Source organism: Stegostoma tigrinum, chromosome 27 (genome assembly GCF_030684315.1).
Source record: "Stegostoma tigrinum isolate sSteTig4 chromosome 27, sSteTig4.hap1, whole genome shotgun sequence".
NCBI lineage: Eukaryota > Metazoa > Chordata > Chondrichthyes > Orectolobiformes > Stegostomatidae > Stegostoma > Stegostoma tigrinum.
Window position 1 is genome coordinate 34,256,331 of NC_081380.1, and position 21,182 is coordinate 34,277,512.

At 39.2% G+C, this 21,182-nt stretch overlaps 2 protein-coding genes across 3 annotated transcripts in view; both read left to right on the forward strand.

The window, feature by feature from the left end:
* The first annotated feature begins 6 nt into the window (after window positions 1-6).
* srsf1b (serine and arginine rich splicing factor 1b) lies at window positions 7-5,586 on the forward strand. The gene is given in 6 exon segments (XM_048556936.2): window positions 7-472; window positions 1,810-1,997; window positions 2,077-2,249; window positions 2,626-2,700; window positions 2,702-2,823; window positions 3,254-5,586. Coding segments are annotated over 6 exon segments (828 nt in total). The 5' UTR covers window positions 7-275; the 3' UTR covers window positions 3,327-5,586.
* A 2,270-nt stretch (window positions 5,587-7,856) lies between these two features.
* LOC125464509 (vascular endothelial zinc finger 1-like) overlaps window positions 7,857-21,182 on the forward strand; it is a 57,144-nt gene continuing 43,818 nt past the window's right edge. The window contains exons 1-3 of one of the 2 annotated variants that reach the window (XM_059655277.1): window positions 7,857-7,966; window positions 9,456-14,585; window positions 16,826-16,879. In XM_059655277.1, coding sequence (XP_059511260.1) covers window positions 16,874-16,879 — 6 coding nt within the window. In that variant the 5' untranslated portion in view covers window positions 7,857-7,966; window positions 9,456-14,585; window positions 16,826-16,873. The remainder of the gene's footprint in view (window positions 7,967-9,455; window positions 14,586-16,825; window positions 16,880-21,182) is intronic. The other variant, XM_059655279.1, reaches the window with a different exon arrangement.

A 21,182-nucleotide genomic window follows, 5' to 3' on the forward strand; every position in this document is an offset into this window, starting at 1 on the left:
TCCTGTGAGAGCGAGCGAGCGAGGGTGAGCGCGTAGGTTGTGCTGTCCTCAAAGGGAAAAAAAAGTCGCGCCAATCCACTTACTTGGTCCTTCCCTTCGTTTTCGATTTTTTTTTTACAAGAGATAACCACTCCGTTCCTCTACTTTTTTTAAAAACTTTATCGTCACCCTTCCCACTTCCCAACCCCACACCCCCTTTCCCTCTCCAAACGGTGTTTTATTTCCTCCCCTAACCCCCACGAGTGTCGTCAACCGTCGGGCTGGAGGGTAACGGGATGCAGAACCACAGCGGCGTGATCCGGGGCCCGGCGGGCAACAACGACTGTCGGATCTACGTGGGCAACCTGCCGCCCGACATCCGCACCAAGGACATCGAGGACGTCTTCTACAAGTACGGTAGCATCAGGGACATCGACCTGAAGAACCGCCGCGGCGGTCCGCCGTTCGCCTTCGTCGAGTTCGAAGATCCGAGGTACAAGCAAAGACTCCAAATGGGGGACAGACTAGACAGAGAGACGCAGACATAGCTGCCCTCTTTTTTTCCCCCCCAACACACGCTTCCCTCCTTGTGCTACATGCATGGGGCTTCCCTGTCTCACCCCGCGTGGAGGGCAGGTTTACACCCCCTCTTCTTAGTTTGTTTTAAATTCTTAGGATCAATCGTACTTGGTCCGGTTTTGTTTCCATTTTAAACGTCGCGTTGGCCGACATGGCATTTGGCGCCCTTGATCTCGTACGTTTTTAAGGGCTGTGTTGCAACTTTTTGATTCCTTTTAGGGACACCCCCCCCGCAAAAAAATCGCTCATTCGCAGCTTTGAAATTTGTCGTGTAGAAATTGCATTCGTTAGTTTTTTTAATCTTCAAAAGTGCAGGTTTGCACTACACTTTTTCATTTTTGGGACTTATTTGCAACTTGATTCTCTTGGGATTCGCATTTGAGGTTTTAAGTGAATTTTCTTCGCTGCTTCAGACTTTTGGAAAGGGGGTTTTGCTTTTTGTTGTAATTCGTGCAGGGGTTTGCATTTGGTGTCTTTTTTAAATTTTTGGGGCGAGGTTACTCTTGGTGTGGCCAAATGCAATTCTCCCTTTTGCTGCCCCCCGCCCCATAACTAATTGTACCGATCTCTCAATTTAAAAGTCCTTTTCCGCACATAATTGTTTACAACTTTTAATTCTTGGAGCAGGCGGAGGAAATTGCATTTGCAGACTTAAATTTAATTCAGTGGAGTAATTATTTGCTACTGACCGCGGGGTTGAGGGTGTTGGAGATTGAATTCAATCTCGAGTCTTTGTGGTGGTTGGTTTATTTAATTTGAATGTACTGTTCTTGGTTTGGAATCGCATGCTGGCTGACCCAGCAGAAATTAACCTAATTGAAACACCGCGGTTTCCTTACACGGCAGTTAAATTTCTATGATGTGAGCTTGCTTTCGAGTGAATACTTTTTCGTATTTTTATAAGCCGATTGTAATTGACGACAACTGTATCTGATCGCCATTTTGCTGCAGAAGGAAACTACGCCACGCAAGCCCTTTGTTTGGCGGGTTTTACAGTGACCAGTTTAAACTGGAGGCCGGAGCTCCACGTGTTTTTTTTTCCCGGTGATGGTAAATGTTGAAGGTGTAAATCAGTACGTTCACCTCTGTTTTAACTCTATCCCCACTGCAGACTTAGCGGATGCATTGTTAGACACTGCTGTTTCAAATTTTCAGTTCTATTTTCGATAACTAGGGCATTTCTCCAATTCTCCCCAGCCCCCGTCTGAAATCTAAACGCCATGTGGTCTTCTAACGTTCTTGTGTTTTCAGGGATGCCGAGGATGCTGTGTACGGTCGAGATGGTTATGATTACGATGGTTATCGCTTGCGTGTTGAATTTCCACGGAGTGGTCGGGGGACTGGAAGAGGGGGTGGCGGTGGGGGAGGTGGTGGGCAGACCCCTCGAGGAAGATATGGCCCTCCTTCCCGACGCTCTGAGTACAGAGTGGTAGTTTCAGGTGAGACAGTTAATGCAATTGTGATTTTCATGTTTTCTGAACATTTCTGGAAATCTTACTAAATAACACATTTTTTCAGGGCTTCCTCCAAGTGGTAGCTGGCAGGATTTGAAAGATCACATGCGGGAAGCAGGTGATGTATGTTACGCTGATGTTTTCCGTGATGGAACTGGTGTCGTGGAGTTTGTTCGCAAAGAAGATATGACCTATGCAGTGCGAAAACTGGATAACACAAAATTTCGATCTCATGAGGTATGTGACCCAATTCTGAAAGCTTTACAGATGATGACTAAGAGCCATAACTTAACTATTCATTTGGACTTCAGGTAAGACAGTGGTGAAGAAGTTCTGAAAAGAATGGCTCAAACTTAATTTATGACTAATACTTCTGAAATGTAATCCAGTTAGTTTAATCGTTTGAGTGAAAATACTCTGCTGAACTTGAGTTAAATCTCTTGTCTTAATTACAGAACCAAAATTGTCAGTGTTATATGTCAAATCTATTGTGATTGAATGACCTAAGGACCTTTTTCAGCAGAAAAGAAAATGACAAAGTATTAGTCTTATACACTGGATTTCCTGAATAATGTTTGAAAGTAGTCAACATTTCTCTTCACGTATTCAATAGGGAGAAACAGCATATATTCGTGTGAAAGTTGATGGTCCAAGAAGTCCAAGCTATGGAAGATCTCGTTCACGTAGCCGCAGTCGAACCAGAAGCCGTAGCCGAAGTCGCAGCAGAAGCCGTAGTTACTCTCCCAGACGAAGCAGAGGATCTCCCCGCTACTCGCCCCGTCATAGCAGATCACGCTCGCGTAGCTAGATTGTAAATCCATTGATGGAATTCCTTGTAGTGCGCCACCACACCTTTTCCCTAAATAGAACGGATTCTTTATTTTTAAATCCACGTTAACTTGTTTTATTCAAGTTTAGAACACAATTTAAATTGATATCCATATAAAGATGGTTGCTTCTCTTCATTGTTAACATTCCCTCCTATGTCATTACTGAAATCTGATAATTGTATAGACAGGGTAGGTTTGGAGTCTGGGAAGCTTTCAAAATGGTGTCACCATGACTTGGAATAACAGTAAACTGTTGCGATAATTTGTTAATGTTTATAGTTGATTTCACTTCAATTGAATAAATCCTAATGTGAGAATTGTAGGAGACTATGTAGATAGGACTGTTGTGAAACGTTTTTGTGAAAACCTTGTGTTGTACCTTATCTTACCTTTTCATGTATTTTCCTATAGACATATCACAACTGAGGATGGATTAAGCATTCTTTGGATTAAAGGATTGTGGAGCTCATTTCAGTCATATTAGGAATGTCAAATCGTGTCTAATTGGAGGAGGAGGAGGAATCTTGATCATTTATGGAGGCAATGGTATGACTCCAAGTGCTATTGTCACAATTAAACTTGGCAGTATTGAAGTTGTGCTTCTTCTGTACAAATGGTTGTATAATCCATGAGCTATGGTGTTGCTGTGCCGGGTTACGAAGTTCTGTGCGGCATCAATACTGCTGAGCTTGCATGTTCTGTGTGACTAGTCTGGCATTGGTTTTCACCATTTTGAACAGAAGTCCTATTGATTACAACTTTAAAATTGAAAGAATTAAAAAGTAAAATGGCTGTCTTTCAGCACAGTTTCATTACGGATCAAAAATTCATCAATCTCTAGTTTGTAACGCAGTTAAGTGGTGAATTACATGTACAGTACAACTCAATTACTAGATTTCACATGGTAATTAGAAATGAAGGTGTCAATGAAAGTAAATACTGCACCAGTAAATTTTGTGCTAACTGACGTGCGTGTGTAGTAATGCTATCAGGCTTGAATTGATATCCACTAGTCCAACATCTTTCATGTACATCCTAAATAAACTAAGCAGTATCTATGGACATACTTTAATGTAGTTAAGTATGCTGAATGTATGGCATCTATTATGTGGACTATGATGTTGGGTTAGTGAATACTTAACTACAATATTAAGTTGTCATTTTTAATGGTATTGTGGAATAAAGTTTCTTGTTTAAAATATGTAACAACGTTCACATTGACTGACTGTGGGGGTGTGGATGCAGTTTATGCTGTTCATCTGTCAAAGCATCTGTACATATTGGCCAGATGAGAGCTATAACTGTCCCACCCCATATAAACTTGTTGTTTGTTGTATCTAACGTTTGCCTCCTTTTTTGGTTTTGCTGGTTATTAAAGGTTTGGATTGGAGAGGGCTCATTGGATCCCAATCCTTGGAGCTGGATCTATGGATTCAATTCATTGTGAGGATAGGATAGGGAGGATCATAACATGGATTCATGGAGCGGGATCATTTTACCAGGAGCTGTAGGAGTGGATTCCTGCCCCAGTCAAACCGTGTATTTGTGGATTTTTTTTGTTTGTTTTTTGTGTTTTGTTTTTTGTTTTTCACCCCCACCCACCCCCAAAACCCCAATCCCATACCCACAATTGGTTATGCCAAAAAAAACTTGCCTTTCATTTTTGTCAGTTGGAGCCCAATGGATACCCCGTGGGAATGGCTTTTTTTTTGTTTTTGACTTTTTTCGTAAACGGAGTGAACCAGGACCGAGAGAGGTACGCTGGAGCAATCTCCTTGGATGGATTCGGCATTCAGGATTTGGTAACAATTTAAGCAGGGTGATATCTTAACTTTTTGTAACTATGATTAAGGGGTATTTTGTTAAAAATTAAGTCTGAATTGGCTGTGCATACTAAAATTAAGGGAATAGATAAAATTGATTAATTTTTGGCCCAAAGCATTACTTCTATTCATAGCTTAAATGTTTAATCTCCATTTTTGACAATAAATTCTTTTTAATTGTGTGTTTGAGTTTGTGATTTTGTGAACAGTTGGCTTTTATTTTGTGTAATTTTGAGGAATCTTAAGTAATCCTAAAACTGTTCACAACAAAATGCTGTATAATGTGCATTTTATATACTCCCGTTCGTTCACAAGTTGCAGTGCCACGTTGCTTATGCACGTCCTGATTTTTTTTAAGCTGATGAGCAAGGTTTCCCTTATGTAATTAGTGTGGCAATCTTTAAGTTTGCATTGCCAGCATCTGCCAGAGGCTTCCCGATTTGAGTGAGAATCTAACATAAACCCAAATTATCCAGATGGTTAGATTATTTAGATTTAGGTATAATCCTACAAGTAAACTTTACCCAACTAGCCAAAAAAACCTACTTTTTCACATATAGTAGGACATGACTCAAATTTCCCAATTTTGTCTTTCACATACAGATCGGTTTATCAAATTCCCAAAACAAAAAGTTAGTGACAGTTTTAGGATTTATTTGGATTTTTTTAAGCTTTGTGCTCCAAAAGTGGGTATAATTTAACAAGGAATCTGCATGTTGCCACTAGTTGCTCCTAAAGCACCCACTTAGTGTAGAGACATCTTGTGGATAGCACCATTTGATATATTTTGTATGTTTGACAGTGCAGACATTTGTTTTGTCCAACACTCCCTAAGACAGTAGTTAACACGTAACCTGATGAGTGTAATGACTAAAGTGAGACAAAGAATGTTGTGAATTTTAATAAAGGATCAACAAAGCCTTTGCTGTTTTTCTTCACACTTAATTGCAGTGGAGTATTTTCTGTGCTCATGCATTGATCAACACGTTTCCCATAACAAATATTACAGTATGACACATTCTTATTAGTAATAGCCATGTCCACCCCTCTGCTGTTGACATTGGTCTTTCCTTGCTGTTGCTAATTAAATGTATTTACACTGATCCCTGCCACCTCTGATCTAACTTGTATCACAGCGGTTGGGAGCCAGAATATTCTGGTAAGTGAATAGAATCAAACTTATTTCTTCCTGTGGTACATTATATATAGCAGCAATATGCCTAAGTACACACAGGCTGTTGCTTGGTAGCCAACACTGGGTGCCAGTTTGATTTCCAGTGATGGTTGGTTTACATAGTTTGGTTAATGTAACAAAATCACTTGAGAATTAGTTGGAGTTGCAGGCTAGAAAGCACTTATGCCCAGAAACATCCTATGCATTGCATAGACAAATCTTCCCTGCTGCTGTGATTGTGGGAAAAGTTAGTTAATACATTGCATCAGTAATTTGTTCTGTCACCATTATCCTTTAGCTGGGTATCTGTCTGAATCAGTTATGTAGTTTAAAGGATAGTGAATGTGAATTCTGACCTTTTCGGTTGGTTGTGTGAACAATTGCAGCTGACCCAATTGTTTTGGCCTTGCAAGTGCTGGCTATTTAAATTGACCAACACTTGTACACTTGCACAACTAAGGACTAATGCGCCTAAAAGCAATGCAAGCAGCAAGGGTTTATAGTGGTCATGTTTTTGATGGAGGCATAAATTATTAACACCATCCAATTTTGTTTTTGGTGTCTCTTCCAGGCAATGTTAAGATGACTGGGAGAAGAATGTGTTCCTACAACCATCTTTATAAAATTGTGGATTTTTTGGAATGCATATAATAATGCTTTCAGGTCAAACTACGAAAGTGTTTTCAAACGTGATGTCTGCAGTACTTTGTTTTTGCTATGCTGTTTATTTCGCTGCAGCTCTTGTCTTTGATTCAAATATAATCATGGGGAATGGTTTGTATTTTGATTAATCTTGCCAGTTACAGAAGGAGGATATCTAGTAGTGGGTTTTAGGGGACACTGGTCATCATTAGAATGTATGGACATGAGTGATAAAGTAGATGATGTATTGGAATGGGTTCTTGGTTTTCCCACTTTTTGTGACCATCTGTACTAGCTGCAAAATTAGCAACATAACTGTCTTATGCCATTAATCTAAATACATCCCATCCAGTTGAGCATGACCACTGATTTCTTGCGCAGTGGCAGTGTCTTAATGTGTATCATTCTACCATTGAATAGCGTATAAAGTGCAGATTAAGGCATGGAATTTTCTCCTATTGTGGAAGCTCTGATACTAGGCCCTCTCCACTTCCCTACTCGAATGCAACCTGGTACTAAGATATCTGTAATTCCCTGCTGTTGTGAACAACTGACAATTTTAAAAATGGTTTAAAGTGGTGTGGGAAGAGTTTCTGGGAGAAGGAAATGAGTGATCTGTTTGGCCTGAGTTGATGTGATGTCATGTCATATCCTTGCCGTTCCGTGCGTGGCCATTTCTTGGTAGGCATTGCTGAAACACAAGTGTTCTTGTAACACTGACATTTACACAGGAATAATGGAAATAAATCCACTGTGTTGATGTTGAAAGTAATACTTCTTCAGATCAAGAATGAGAATACCTTAATTCAATCAATGGGAAGGGGCATTTTTCCCAGGAGTAATCAACTGCAAATCAAGATTGCACTGTGGATGGCCTATAATTAGTGTTTAGTTGGAGGATATGTAGAATAAGAACAACCTAATTGAAACTGTTTTGGTTTCCTAAATAATTGGGGAGAGAAGCGATTGGATTGTAATATTTCTCCATTGTCTAGAAAAATTAGTGACTTGGGATTATTTTAGTTAACAGTTCTTCCAGCTCTAACTTTGCCTGTTCGAATAAAACTTTTCTGGCTTGTGGGATCTCAATTGAGTGAGCAACCTTCAATGTTATGCAGTTTTATCTAAACTTGCAGTGTGTGGATGGGGGTGGGGTGGAGTGGATGCAAGTTTTAAGTGGTAAGGCAGTGATCTTTGAAGGTTTGTAACTATCTTCAGTGAGAGACTTGTGCCTTTGAATTGTTCCAGTATGGGTACTTCAGTATATGATGTACACTGTCATTTTATTCTGTTTTGGGACTTCTTTTTTACAGGTGACATGGATGGTGATGGCCATTATGCTGCGTATAGTTGCGTGATGTCGTCAACACTGAAGGATTAACAATTGTGACGTGGTTACTGCAACTTTTTGAGTGATTTGTCAGCATTTGATTGCCAGAAATGGAGCACATGCATTCTAGAATGGATAGTATTGAGTTAGCATAGGTGCGTAATCTCTTGGTTCAGATTAGTTGAAGGCTGCCTGAACCCTGAGGTTAATTTTAGAATTTAACTTGCGACAGCTTAAATTTTGAGCTTTTTACACTAACTTTACCAGATTTCTTGATATTTTTAGCATCTTGTCTGGTATGGTACATTTCTAGAAGGGGAATAAATAGCCATTATTAACACATCCTGTTATCAAATTAATAGACACCAGTGCTGCTGCTGACATACTGACAAAGATGCCTGGAATTTTTCCTCATCAGTTTTTAATCTCATAATCTATAAACTAGTCTCTTTTTAGCAGTTCTCTTAATTCTCTATGCATTTGATTTTCTCACCTATGCACTCCAGCTGTAGACAATATGCTGTCACATTGACTGCATTCAGTACTACCAAAGTTAAAGAAAATATGTATGCTTTTACTGAAATGAGAAAATTGATTTGTAACCATCCTAATAAATTGAGATTTTTCTGGCCAGGTGAGCAAACTGTTCCAGTGGCACCAGTATTGTAGCTAGGTTGGGCAATGTGGACTTGGTTTAGTGAAGCGTCCTAAATATGTACAGAAACTGGAATATTGGAGCTAATGCAAAATTTTAGCTTTGAGAGTGTACAGAAATCTAGAAGCTGATTTAATATTGAGCTGGATTGTTGTATACTAGTATTAATGACAGTTGGAAGTTTTTAACTTGATTGTGGCTGGCTAGGTTAATGTTTCCTTCCCTTGAGGAGCAGATACCGAGTGCTGTCTCAAACTTCTGCAGTCCATATGGTCTTGACACCATTGTCTTCGGGAACAATTTCCAAGAGTTTAACTCAGTGACTGAAGGAATGTAATTTATGATTTGAAGTCAGTATGGTGTGTTGGAAGCCATCTTGCTAGTGGTAATGTACCCATGCATCTACTGCTCTTGTCCTTCCAGGTGATAAATCATGGTTTTAGAAGGGGCTGTGGTGAGTTGCTGTATTGCCTCTTATAACCGATAGATCTGTCACAATATGCCACTGATGGAGGCAGTGAATATTTAAGCTTAAGTCATGGACTTTGTAGTAGTGGATTAGCTTTGGGTCTTAACATTAAATTCTGCAATAACCCCTGTTCATAGTTGTAGTTGGGGACAGTGATATTTTTGGACACCAGAAACAATGGTTTTGCCAAAGGATTTGTTTATATGAACATTACACAGATGCAGATTTTGGCTTTCTGCAGGCTTTGCATCAGGGAACCTAATTTTTATACGGAAGCTTTTTATTTTGTGCTATGTTTTTTAATAAGTAATAGCATCAGTTGCAAAATAAGAGGTAAGTGCTTTGTAATGAAAATCATGTCACTGTACGCCTGCAGCAAAACAAATTTCTGAGCTCTATCACTGAGTTGGGTCGTCAAGCAGCTGAATCTCACCCCAAATGGGTGATTGCATGTAGTTTAAATACTTAATAATCTCTTGGTACTAAATTTTTGTAATTAAACTTTGCTCTTCCATTCCAGTGATTGTTCCTCCAGTTCTAATACAAATGATACACATGTTCCAAGAAACACAATCTTCACACAGTTCTGCTGTACACTGATAAGAGGTGCTGGATGTCTCCATACTTTAATGCAACAATAATAGGAGCTTAATTTGTAAGGGAATTGAAGATGTGACTTGTGAGCAGTTTAATTTTGAACTTGTGTTAGAACAGTCAGTGGAGAGTGATCCAGTAATGGGACATGTTAATACTATAGACTTTTAAACATTGGCAATAAAAAGAAAAACTTTTGAACACATGGTCTTTGCACTAATGTTTGAACATTACTTTGACTTTTCTTGAGTTTTGGGACCTTTGAAAGTACCTATCCGGAGAGAGCCTTTTTTTTAAAACAAAAGCTCCAGTAGAAACTATTGCAGGGAAATGCAATATGGCCTCTGTGGCTCCATGGGATGCAGTTGGCAACAATGATCAAATTTATTTGAACAAAATATGTAGGCATAAATGTTTATTTTGTTAATGTGACTTTCAGTGATTGTCTAGTTGCTAGTAGATGCCATCATAAAATACTGTTAACATATGGCAGCTGGTGTGAAGTGGGTGATTACATATTTAAATGGAATTGGCTACTGTTTGTATGCCTGAATGGGCCATATGATAGACCTGTGTGTAACAAGATAGCTCTGATTTGAAAGTAAAATGTTTGTGAAACATTAGATACTTAAATGCAGTGACACAAATGAAAGAATTATTACAACTAGAATGGCAGCACAAGTTGAAGTTCAGGAAATGTGCTTTTGACACTGCCCTGCCAAGCCAAGCCAAGCAAAACCCTAGTATTTTGAAGGTCATGTGGCCTTCATGAGAAGTATTGATTTGTGGTGGCTTTTCAAACAGCAGTGGGTTGACAGACTTTGACAGTTGATCAGGATTGCAGGTCAGTGAGTCATTATGAAGGCTTTGAAGCTACTTGTAGATGGATTGAATAAATCCCATGCTGCAGGCCAGCATTATAGATCATCACTGTGAAAAGCAATGGAGTTCGGCACTGCAAATCTAGAAGAACTGAAAGGTTTCACAGTGGGAGATGCAACCTTAACAGCTCAGATGGTACAATCTAGGGCGTGTTGTCTGGTATGTATTACGGCATTCATGCAAGCATAGAACATGGAGTGGTGATTGGAGTTAATGTTTTGTAATGTTAGTTATGCCATAAAGTAGAATTAATGTATAGTGACATACGCATCTGTGTAATTGGATTTTTAGAACTTTTCTGATGTACTTCGGCTCTTCGCTTGTGGGAATGACATAAATTTGTCATTGCATGCTGTCAGTCGCATGTACATGTGATAATCATCAGCATAGAGGAGTAAGTTATGCATTGAGATTTGGAAACTGGTGGTGGGATTACAGTTGGGGAAGCAAAGGGCTTCTTTGCCAGTTTGAGCTTTGAGATCTGGTGGTATGTTGTTTGGTTTGTTGATTCCTGATTTGGGTGACTAAGTATCTGACTGTAGGTCTAAGTTTGTGTTTTTATTTTCTGGAAGTAACATTATAGTTTCTGAGAACAGATTTACTGTGTCTGCCTCCTTAATTAGAAAGAAACACATCACTCTTTAAAATGAATTTCTACGGTGCAGTATTTTTGATCAGCAATTTTTGCATCTCTTGTGAAGTAACTGATTAGGGATCAAAGCTTGTAGCTGCCACCTTTGAAATGTTTCACATGAAATATTTCTTTCCACTTTATATTCCCATTTAATATATTCTTATTCCTCAATCTCCAGTGTGCATCTAGCTTGGTCTTAAATGCATCTGATGTTTACCTTGACTGTTGACCGCCTTGAACACTTGCAGAAGACACATCAGAGAACTTTCACCAGGAATAAGGTTTTTAAAGGGCATAAAGGTTTCCACAGCCACACTTTGGAAGGTTGCAATTTTCAATTCCACGAAATAAACAAATGTACTCAATTGTAAATATGATACGTATGAATTTTCATCTCAGCGGCTTGATCAAGTTAAAAGTAACTAGTGTTGATTTCTGATCTAATTGAGGTCACTGTCAAAGCACACCATTTTCAGAGAAATGTAGACTTGAAAGCTTCCACAGGTATGTAAATCTCGACATGTCACTGGCTGACACAAAGTTGTTTGAAATTTGTATTGCTTACAGACGTTGAAATCAACTGACCAGACATTGACAACTGAATATAGCATCAAACAATTGGTCTGAACGTTACTACTAACTGGGAAAGTGTACATGCTGTACATGCTCATTGCTTGATTCATGGCCATGAAAAATTGGATTTGCAGAGAAAGCAAGACTAAGATGTTTACTTTTGTAAAAAGCTGTTTAATTGATCACTGAAAATAGTGGAAAAATATTTGTTTTGGCTATAGATTGGGGAGGAAATAATTAGTAAATTCACAAGGCAACATTTTTGGGTCACCTTGCATCATGAACTGTTACTCTTGAATACTACAATTTGCAAGATGGAAGTTGGAAAATGAAGGAATGAAGAAAAACTGTGCTTTCTTTTGGGTAAGATATCTGATCATCCAAGTTTTTAGTTTTGGTTCCTTCAAACATTCTTTTGAATAGATGTTTTTCTTAAATACCCATTTGAGGAAAATTATGGTCAATGGCCAAGACTTGAGTCTCACCTTGCAGATGAAGCAGCAAAAAAGTTTCACTTTCAATGTTGCTTGTGAAGTGTGACCAAATACTAGATTGGGTAGTTGCCAGATTACCTTTTTGATGTATGATCTTCCATTGACATTTGCCATTTTAATTCACTGACCCACCTTTTTCCTGTTCATTTCCAAATGGACATGTTGCAATTAATTTGCAGAAACTGATTTCAATAATGAGATCATGAAAGCATCTGTTGGTTGGGACGTGCAGTTGTATTTGTTTGCTATGTACCTTTCCTTGATCACTGCTGTTTATTAACTAGATGCACAGTCCTTTTCTGCCCCCCCTCCCCCCATTTGTTTCAAGATTAAAGCTAATTACGCCCTGTTCTAACAAGGTTAATAGACCTGTCTTCCACAGATGATTGCTGACATGCTGAGTACTTACAGCATATGTAACAATACATCTGCAACTTTTGTTACTAGCAAACTTGGGTAGTACTCATTCTTGACAGTTTGGATGGTTTTATAAGACCATAGGCCCTCTACTTGTGACATTCTGTCAATCGTAGCATTGGCTTTATTGTATTTAATCATCCCTTAAAGTCAACTGCTAACCCATGTCATAGTTATCACCAATTCAGTATGGTTTTCTGAAGTCAATTAGATGTTTTTGCCATTTGAAATTGGCTGAAACTATTAAAATACCAGGTCAGTGAGCACGTTGTGTTTTCTGGGTGTTGGATATGGTTTTGAGAACACTGCAGAATCAAGAATGTGGATTCAGGGTCCTTCCATGATTTGAGTGCACAGGTCAAAGCTAATGTTCTGTTGTCCTTCGTAGAAATGCTGTGTTGAAGTGTTAGGTTTTGCATGAAAATGAAAACCCTGTATTCCTTCATGTATGTAACATAATTGGTGGAACTTCCTTAATGAGGAATTGGCGGTTTACCCCAGTGTCCTGGCCAAGATTAATCCATCCATCCAGCATTATCACATTGTTACTTAGGAATTTGGCTGTTGGGTCTCTTACGAATGTGAGGACTTGCATTAAGTTTGCATTGCCACATGTTTACTTGATGTGTCCTCAATTCAAGTCCAACGGTACATTCTTGAGTTAAATTGTTCACAAGTAATACACAAATGGATAACTCCCCTATCGATATGACTAAACAAACTTGCACTGAAAAAGCTAATGTATATTTCAAGTGCCTCGTAAATTCAATACTTTGTAGTCAAGACATTAGATATAAACTTGCACTAAGACACTACTACCGAACCAACAAGATCAAGTACAGCCATGTGTGCTGTGTAATGTACAGATTTTGTAAATCTCAACTAAATTGTTCAGCATAAATGTCAGTTGTACAGCATGGAAACAGACCTTTTTGTGCCTTGTCTATGCTGTAAAGGTATCCTAAATTAATTTAACCCTGTTTTGCCACCATTTCTCCCTATCTTATTCATGTATCCATCCAGATGATATTGAAATATTTTAGTTGTACCAGCCATTACCACTTCCTGTAGCATTTCATTCTATTCAGGCATATGATATGGAATGTGAAAAAATAGCTCCCTCAGATCTAATTCCCCCCCCAACCACCACAACATTAAACCTGTGCTCTCTAGTTTTGGACTCCCTTAAACCAGGCAAAAGATCTTGGTTATCCACCTTATCCATGCTCCTTGTGATTTTTTTTTCAACAACTATGTCACTCAACAGCCTCACTCCAGGGAAAATAGCCCATCTATTCAGCCTCTCCCTATACCTTAAATTCTCCAACCCAGCAATATTGTAAATCTTTTCTGAACCTTTCCAAGTTTCACAGTATCCTTCCTGTGGCAGGGAGAATAGAACTGCATGCAGTATTCCAATAGAGGCCCAACCAATGACCTGTGCAACTGCATCATGACCTGCCATATTATATACCCAATGAACTGACCAGTAAAGGCAAATATACCAAATGCTGCATTCACTACCTGTGACTACTTTCAAGGAAGTATGAACCTGTCTGCATGGCATTAGTAGTCACGGTGCTACTGTTAACTGTGTGTATGTCCTGCTCAGATTTGCCTTCTTGAAATGCAGCAGCTCATGTTTATCTAAAACTATCGGCCACTCCTGGGCCCATCTGATCAAGGTCCCATTCTTTCTGTCATTAGAAAGTGCTATATTTTGTAAGAGATGACTGCAGTTATTTCTGTCTTGTACACTGGTGCAAAATTCATACTTTTGAATAAAGCATCCTTGTTTCTTTAATTGGGTTTGCAGCTTAATGAAGAATGGCACCACCTTGTGGCTGCCTTTGTATACACCTCGGTCCAGTGGTCTTTTGAACTCCTGTGATCTTGTAATACCTTGTTAAAGCTTTCAAAAAAATGGCAAATTGAAAGCTTGTCAATAGAATCTGAATATTCTAATTATAACATAGCTACTATGCTTTCAGGTTTGTTCTTCTACAGCAGCATCCCAGTGAACCGGTGTCCTGCTTTATAGTGTTTTAAGTTACAGGTAAGTGGAAGTAAGTCCCAAGGATCTTGAAAGAACCGTTTATGTATAGAGTGATTACCACAAAATCTTGGCTTCAGATATGTATGAAACACAATATTTGGCCTGTCTATTCTTGCATATGCACCACATCCTGCCTTCAATCTTGGCATAGCAATTCACCATTTCCTCATGTAGTTAAAATGCATTTAGGGGAAAGCTAGTTAGGATATTCACCTCAAACAATTTCATGTGATGTAAACTCTCTGGTAACTCCCCTGGATAGAAGCTTCTCCTGAATTTCCTATTGAATTTGAATATCTGTGTAAGGCCTAGTTGATTTTCCAATGACAAGGAATGTTTTCTTCTTCCACCCCCACCCATTCTCTAATGTGTTCATTATTAAAATGAAATCAGAATTACAAAAAAAGTGGGTTAAACAATGATATAACATTTGGTTTCCTATTTTGATCTTGACTAGTAAATGAAAATTCTTTTAGTGGTGAATCACTTGTGTTAGTTGAACATTGCCTTAATATAAATATCTTGCATACCTTTCAGAAAACAACTCAGTAACAATACACATATATTTTAAACTCATTTATATTCGATATCAGTTATGGAATGAGTTACTTGACAAAGCATAGCATGTTTTTAATTTCATTGATTTTATTATACACGACTTTCAGACAGGAAACGTTTGCATTCTCTTCATTTGTGTGTAACTAAGGTGAATAAATAAAATTTTTTACACTGAATTGAAATCAGTGAAGTGAATGAGAATCAGAATCCTAATGTAGTCTTAGGTAATCAATTGGCTCTTCATGGGAGGAAGTTGACAAATTTCAGGTTTTTTAAACCAACAACATAGTTGGAATTCTGAAAGGCATTCGATACAAAAAGCTTAATGGGCAAGAATTTGACTAGGAGGAATCAGAGATACAAAGGACGGGTTCCTAATGGCTTTCAATTCAGACATGCTCTGTAAATTGTCAACAGTCTTGGTAACAAAGCATTGGTAACAGCTCCATTTTAAACTATTAATGTTTGTGTGACAGTATTTCCTATCTGCCACTGTGCTAATGTCAGAATGGTGAGTTAGTGGAATTTTTTAGGCTCAAGGTTGCTGTTTAAAGAGACGGACTACAATTCCCAGAATGCATATGGGTGTTCAAGCTTTGGAAGCATTGACGAGTTAATTTTCAACACCTTATTTTGTTGTCATGGGTGATAAAATATTGCAAGAGAAATAATCAGTTTTAAGCTAGCAAGGACAGTGCAGTGGCTCAATGGTTAGCAACGCTGCCTCACTGTGCCAGGTATCCGGGTTCGATTCCACCCTCTGGCGACTGTCTGTGGAGCTTGCACGTTCTGTCCATGTCTGCGTGAGTTTCCTCCAGGTGCTCCAGTTTCCTCCCACAGCCCAAAGATGTGCAGCTTAGCTGGATTGGCTGTCCTGAATTGTGTGTAGGCTAGGTGGCCACTGGAAATGCAAGATTACAGCGATAGCATAAACAGGGGATCTAAATCGCATATACTCCAGAGGGCTGGTGTAGACCCAACTGGCCTGCATCCACACTGTACAGATGCAATGATTCATGTATGAAACAAAATATCAATTGAGGCTTTTTAGAAGAAATTGTTAAATGTTTTGATTATGTTCATTGTAATTTGCATTTTTTATAAATAGCCTTGCACCTTACATTATTAACTTTGTACACGCCTTGCATGTGTTCTCAATGCATTTGCGTACTCATTTATACAGGAAACTTCCATACACAATCTCATGCAGCCTATAAACTGAAAACTAACAACTGGTGATGAATGCCAAATTGCTTACAAAGCTGATTATGCTATTGAACAAACAATACTTGAATACCATATCTTCAGTGCTACGAATCAAAATTAATTTATTGGATTGAATTAATAAAAGGCAAAGCAAGTTTCACTGAATTTAAAAGTACTGTACTTAAATGCTTAAACAGAAAAATTCTTGAAATTTTTCAAAAATGATAATTACCATGAATCAGTGCTCCAGAAGCCAAACTTGAATGTAGCATCAAGTGTAAATATTTGCTACTTGTTATTTATAGTACTCTGATATTGTCTTGATGCTTAATGCTACATTAGCACTTAGAAATTTCTGCTTTTTAAATGCACCTGAAATAAACATTTTATGATCAGCAGACTGGTTTTCATGATGCGAATGTGTAAACTATTCATTTGTAAGGCCCAAAACCCTTAGCCTGTTTTTCTTTGATTAGCTTTCCAAGGGTAAGCTCTCAAAGCTTGGCTTTCTGGGGCCCCTGCATATGAAGGTAAGCAGTAAGGGTGTGGAATGTATTGTAGATATTTACTCATAATATAACCAAAAAAAGAAAGCAATAAGTGAATAGTTTCAACACTCATACTGTTTTTCTATGTACCATTATACCTTCCACCGCACCTTTTGAGTGGAGCTGTTTGCAAAACAAGTTGACTCAGTCAGAGATCATTTAAAGTTTAAATTGATATACTTACGCACAATCAACCAACAGATGGACTCATTAAACTGACTGGCCAAAACACTTCAGTCAGACAAGTGTCCAATGTAGATAATGGGACATGAATTACTAGTGTGCCATCACAGTAATGTTTATCTCCTTAATTTTTACATTTGTACAAGCAACAACGATTAGTTGGTTTGAGCTATTCCACAAGAGTTTAAAATACACTTGAGATGTTTGATTATTGTTCAAGAACCAGTAATAGCTGTGGTGGAGTAGGAGAAAATACGGCTGTGATTGAAGGTCAGCCATGGTCATACTGAAGGGGGTTTACCAGCACTAGAATTGGCTAGGAGTGTCAAGAATTGAAGATCAATCTTGGACATAGCAGCATTGGAAAGCGGAAAAACTAGATTTTTTGCGTCTAGGCCCGAAATGTCAGCCTTCCTGCTCCTCTGCTGTTGTGTTCATCTAGTCTACACCTTGTTGCGTTTTTGTTTTGGCAGTTTCTTTTGGATGTTTCATATTTTACAAGATATTCAAATCATAACAAAGCATCCCTACACTGTGGTAACAGGCTCTTTGGCCCAACAAGTCCACACCAACCCTCAGCATCCCATTTTCCCCCTTTAACCCACCTAATCTGCACATCCTTGAACACTGGGCAATTTAGCATGGCTAGTCCACCTAACCTGCATATCTGGACTGTGGGAGGAAACCCATGCAGACACGAGAACGTGCAAACTTCACAGTTGCCTGAGGCTGGGATTGAACCTGGGTCCCTGGCGCTGAGGCAATAGACCTAACCACTGAGTCACCATGCTGCCCAAATATAAAAATACCAAAATTGGGATTAAATCTGCAGGACTACGTTTAATCACAGTTGGTAGCCCCAACTGTTGAATTGGAGAGCAGGGTCCACTCAGCTTAGGGTCTACTCCAAATCTTGTAGTTCAGTTGGATGGGTGGCTGATGCAGAGTGAAGCTAACAACATGGGTTCAATTCCCACACCACCAGAGGTTGCCATGAACGATTCTCCTCCTCAGCCTCATCTTTTGCTTGAAGCGTCATCTCTATCCAATGAGACCTGTATACTGTTTAGGACTATGACAACAACCTTTCAATTGTTACATCCTTAGAGCATCAGCATTAAATGTACATGTGAGCCAGTATACAACTGCCAGCTCAAAGATGTGTGATGTAGCATGGATATGTTCTCCAATAACTTTCTTCAAACAGGAGTAAAGCAGAGGTGGGAAACCCCCCCCCCCGCCCACCAAAGCCCAAGATTTCAGTCAGTAATTGCCTGTTGGTAGTGAATGAGTTCACCTATCTCAGCATCAAATATTGTCTTTCCCCATCTGTCAGAGGGATGAGATAGAGCAAATTTCCCTACCAGAATGAGTGTTTGCCCACTCTATGAATGTGGGGCTTGATCTGTGTACTGATGCTATGCTGAAGAAGCAACCATTTTCTATTGAACTGCCTTCAATAGCTTTTGCATCTTGCCTTCAGGTCAAAATACTTGGGCATTCACTCAAGCTGGCAGGCTGAGTCCCCACACCATGTTGAGGGTATCATAAGTGCACTGGGCTGGTTATGTAGCAGATGTGCCTGATGCTCGCTGAAGTGAATCTGTTGTGGTGAGCTTCAGTCTGCTTCCCATGGCAGCATGACAAGGAATGACACTTGGGAATGTTGAGTCCCAGGGAAAAGCTTGTCTAAGCTTGTTTCAGCTGGAAAAGCCAAAGAGAAGCAAATGCTCCAGAGGCAGTTAGAACAATAAGGAAGTTAAACTGGAGGCAGCAACCGATTCGGCATTCAATCGACTGTCCTGTCCTATTTGCAACAGAACCAGATACAGATCAGCCAAGCTGTCATCTTTGTACACGTTGGAGCTTTACCAAACATCCAGGTAACAACTAACACTCACCTTTGCCTCAAATCCCTGAATTCTTCAAACAAATTACTGGATCAGCAGGCCAGTGGAGAGAAATCAGTTAACATTTTGGATTCAGTAAACTTTCCTTAGAAGATTGAGATATCCGTAGCATTCCCGGAAACGTTCTTGTCTGCAATGGGAAATTTGCATATGGGAGGTTGCAGAATACCAGGCAACCAGTATTGTCATACTTCTAGATAATAAAATGTGAGGCTGGATGAACACAGCAGGCCAAGCAGCATCTCAGGAGCACAAAAGCTGACGTTTCGGGCCTAGACCCTTCATCAGAGAGCCTCTCTGATGAAGGGTCTAGGCCCGAAACGTCAGCTTTTGTGCTCCTGAGATGCTGCTTGGCCTGCTGTGTTCATCCAGCCTCACATTTTATTATCTTGGAGTCTCCAGCATCTGCAGTTCCCATTATCTCTTGTCATACTTCTAACTTGTTTTGGAGATGCTGAACTATGAAATTGGATTTTATCTGTCCGATATCTTTTTTGGCAAAGAAAATGTTTGAGATCTGTAATACATGTCCTTTTAACTGCCATGTGTGGATGGCGGGATGTGGGGAAAAGAGGTGGAGGAAGTGGGAGATTTGACCAAAATATTTCCGAAAAGTTTCCATTCCTGATTGATGACTTGTGGCTTAATGCTCTTCTGAGAGATAAAGGTTCATCTTCAATGAAGGACTTGAACATAAAAATCAATGTTGATATGCCAATGCTGTGCTTTTAGAATGTCTTTCAGCTGAAATGTTAAACTGTGATACTGCCTGCTCTTGTAGGTGTTAAAAAACAAATACCTATAGGTATTAGAAGAAAAGCAAGGGAGTTCTGTTTGCATCCACCCTGGACAATGCATCTGTCAATCTGCACCGCAGAAAAGGGCTCTCTGGTAGTTTTTTAATTTTAAAAAAACTTCATGGGATAAAGGCATCACTGGCTCGGCCAGCAATTGTTATCCGTCCCTAGCAGGGAAGTAAGAGTTAACTGCATTGCAGTGGGCCTGGAGTCACGTGCAAGTCAGATCAAGTAAGGTTGTTAATTTCTTTCCCTAAAAGACATTAGTGAACAAGATGGGGTTTTTTTTCTGATAATTGACAATGGATTCATGGACTTTATTAGACTCTTAATTCTGGATTTCTATTGAATTCAAATTCCACCATCTATAGTGGTGGGATTTGAACCTGGGGCTGCTGTGTGTCAATTGGCTGCCATAGTTCCTACATTATAGTGATGATCACACTTCAAAAGTGCTTCTTTGCATACTTGCTTCGAGGTGTCCTGGCCATAAAAAGCACTGTTTTCTCACTCTCTAGACATTCTGGTCACTGCACTATAGAAAAGATATGATTGTACTAGAGAGGGCACAGAGGAGATTCACCAGGATGCTGCCTGGGCTAGTGCTTCAACTATGAACAAAGACGAAGGCTGAGGTTGTCTTTCCTTAGAGAGGGAAACTGAGGTGTAAAAAAAAAATTGAGGAGCATAGAGTAAAAAGGAAAAACTTAAGGGGTAAATAACTAGGAGCATAGTTTTGACGTAAAGACTAAGAGGTTCAGAGATGATTTAAAGAATTTCTTTCATCTGCTCTCGTGGCTGTCTGGAACCCAACACTTGAAAGGGTGGTGTTTAGATTATTACTTGAAGCACCATGGCATACAAGACTGTAGATTATGTGCTGGGACTAGACCAAATATGTGCTTGATGAGTGGCATAGACATGATGGTCTGAAGGGGCTCTTTTTTCCATGCTGTAAAACTCTCTATAAATTAATATCCTTTTGATTTCAAAGCAAAATACAGTGGATGCAAGAAGAATGAAAACAGCTGTAGAAATAGGTAGCATTTATTGAGAGAAAATGTTAATGTTTCAGGTCACTGATCTTTCATTACATTTGAGGTCGGTGATCATCAATTGTGAACTCTTATTTCTTTCCGTAGGTAGTGCCTGACCAGTTTCCCAAGTGTTTTTGTTCTTCTAAATATTGTACTGTGTTGATAGGAAAGAAAAATGGTAGGTGTTTATGAACTTCAAGTTTTATAATCAAAATGCGTGAGTGAAAATATGCTTATGGGAGTTGAGGGTGGGTTCAATTTGAACTTGCCACATCTTGATAGCAGGGAGAGAGAACCACAGAATGATCTTAATTTAGTTGTTTCGAATTCTTCATTGCAGGGAAATAGAGGCTGGGCA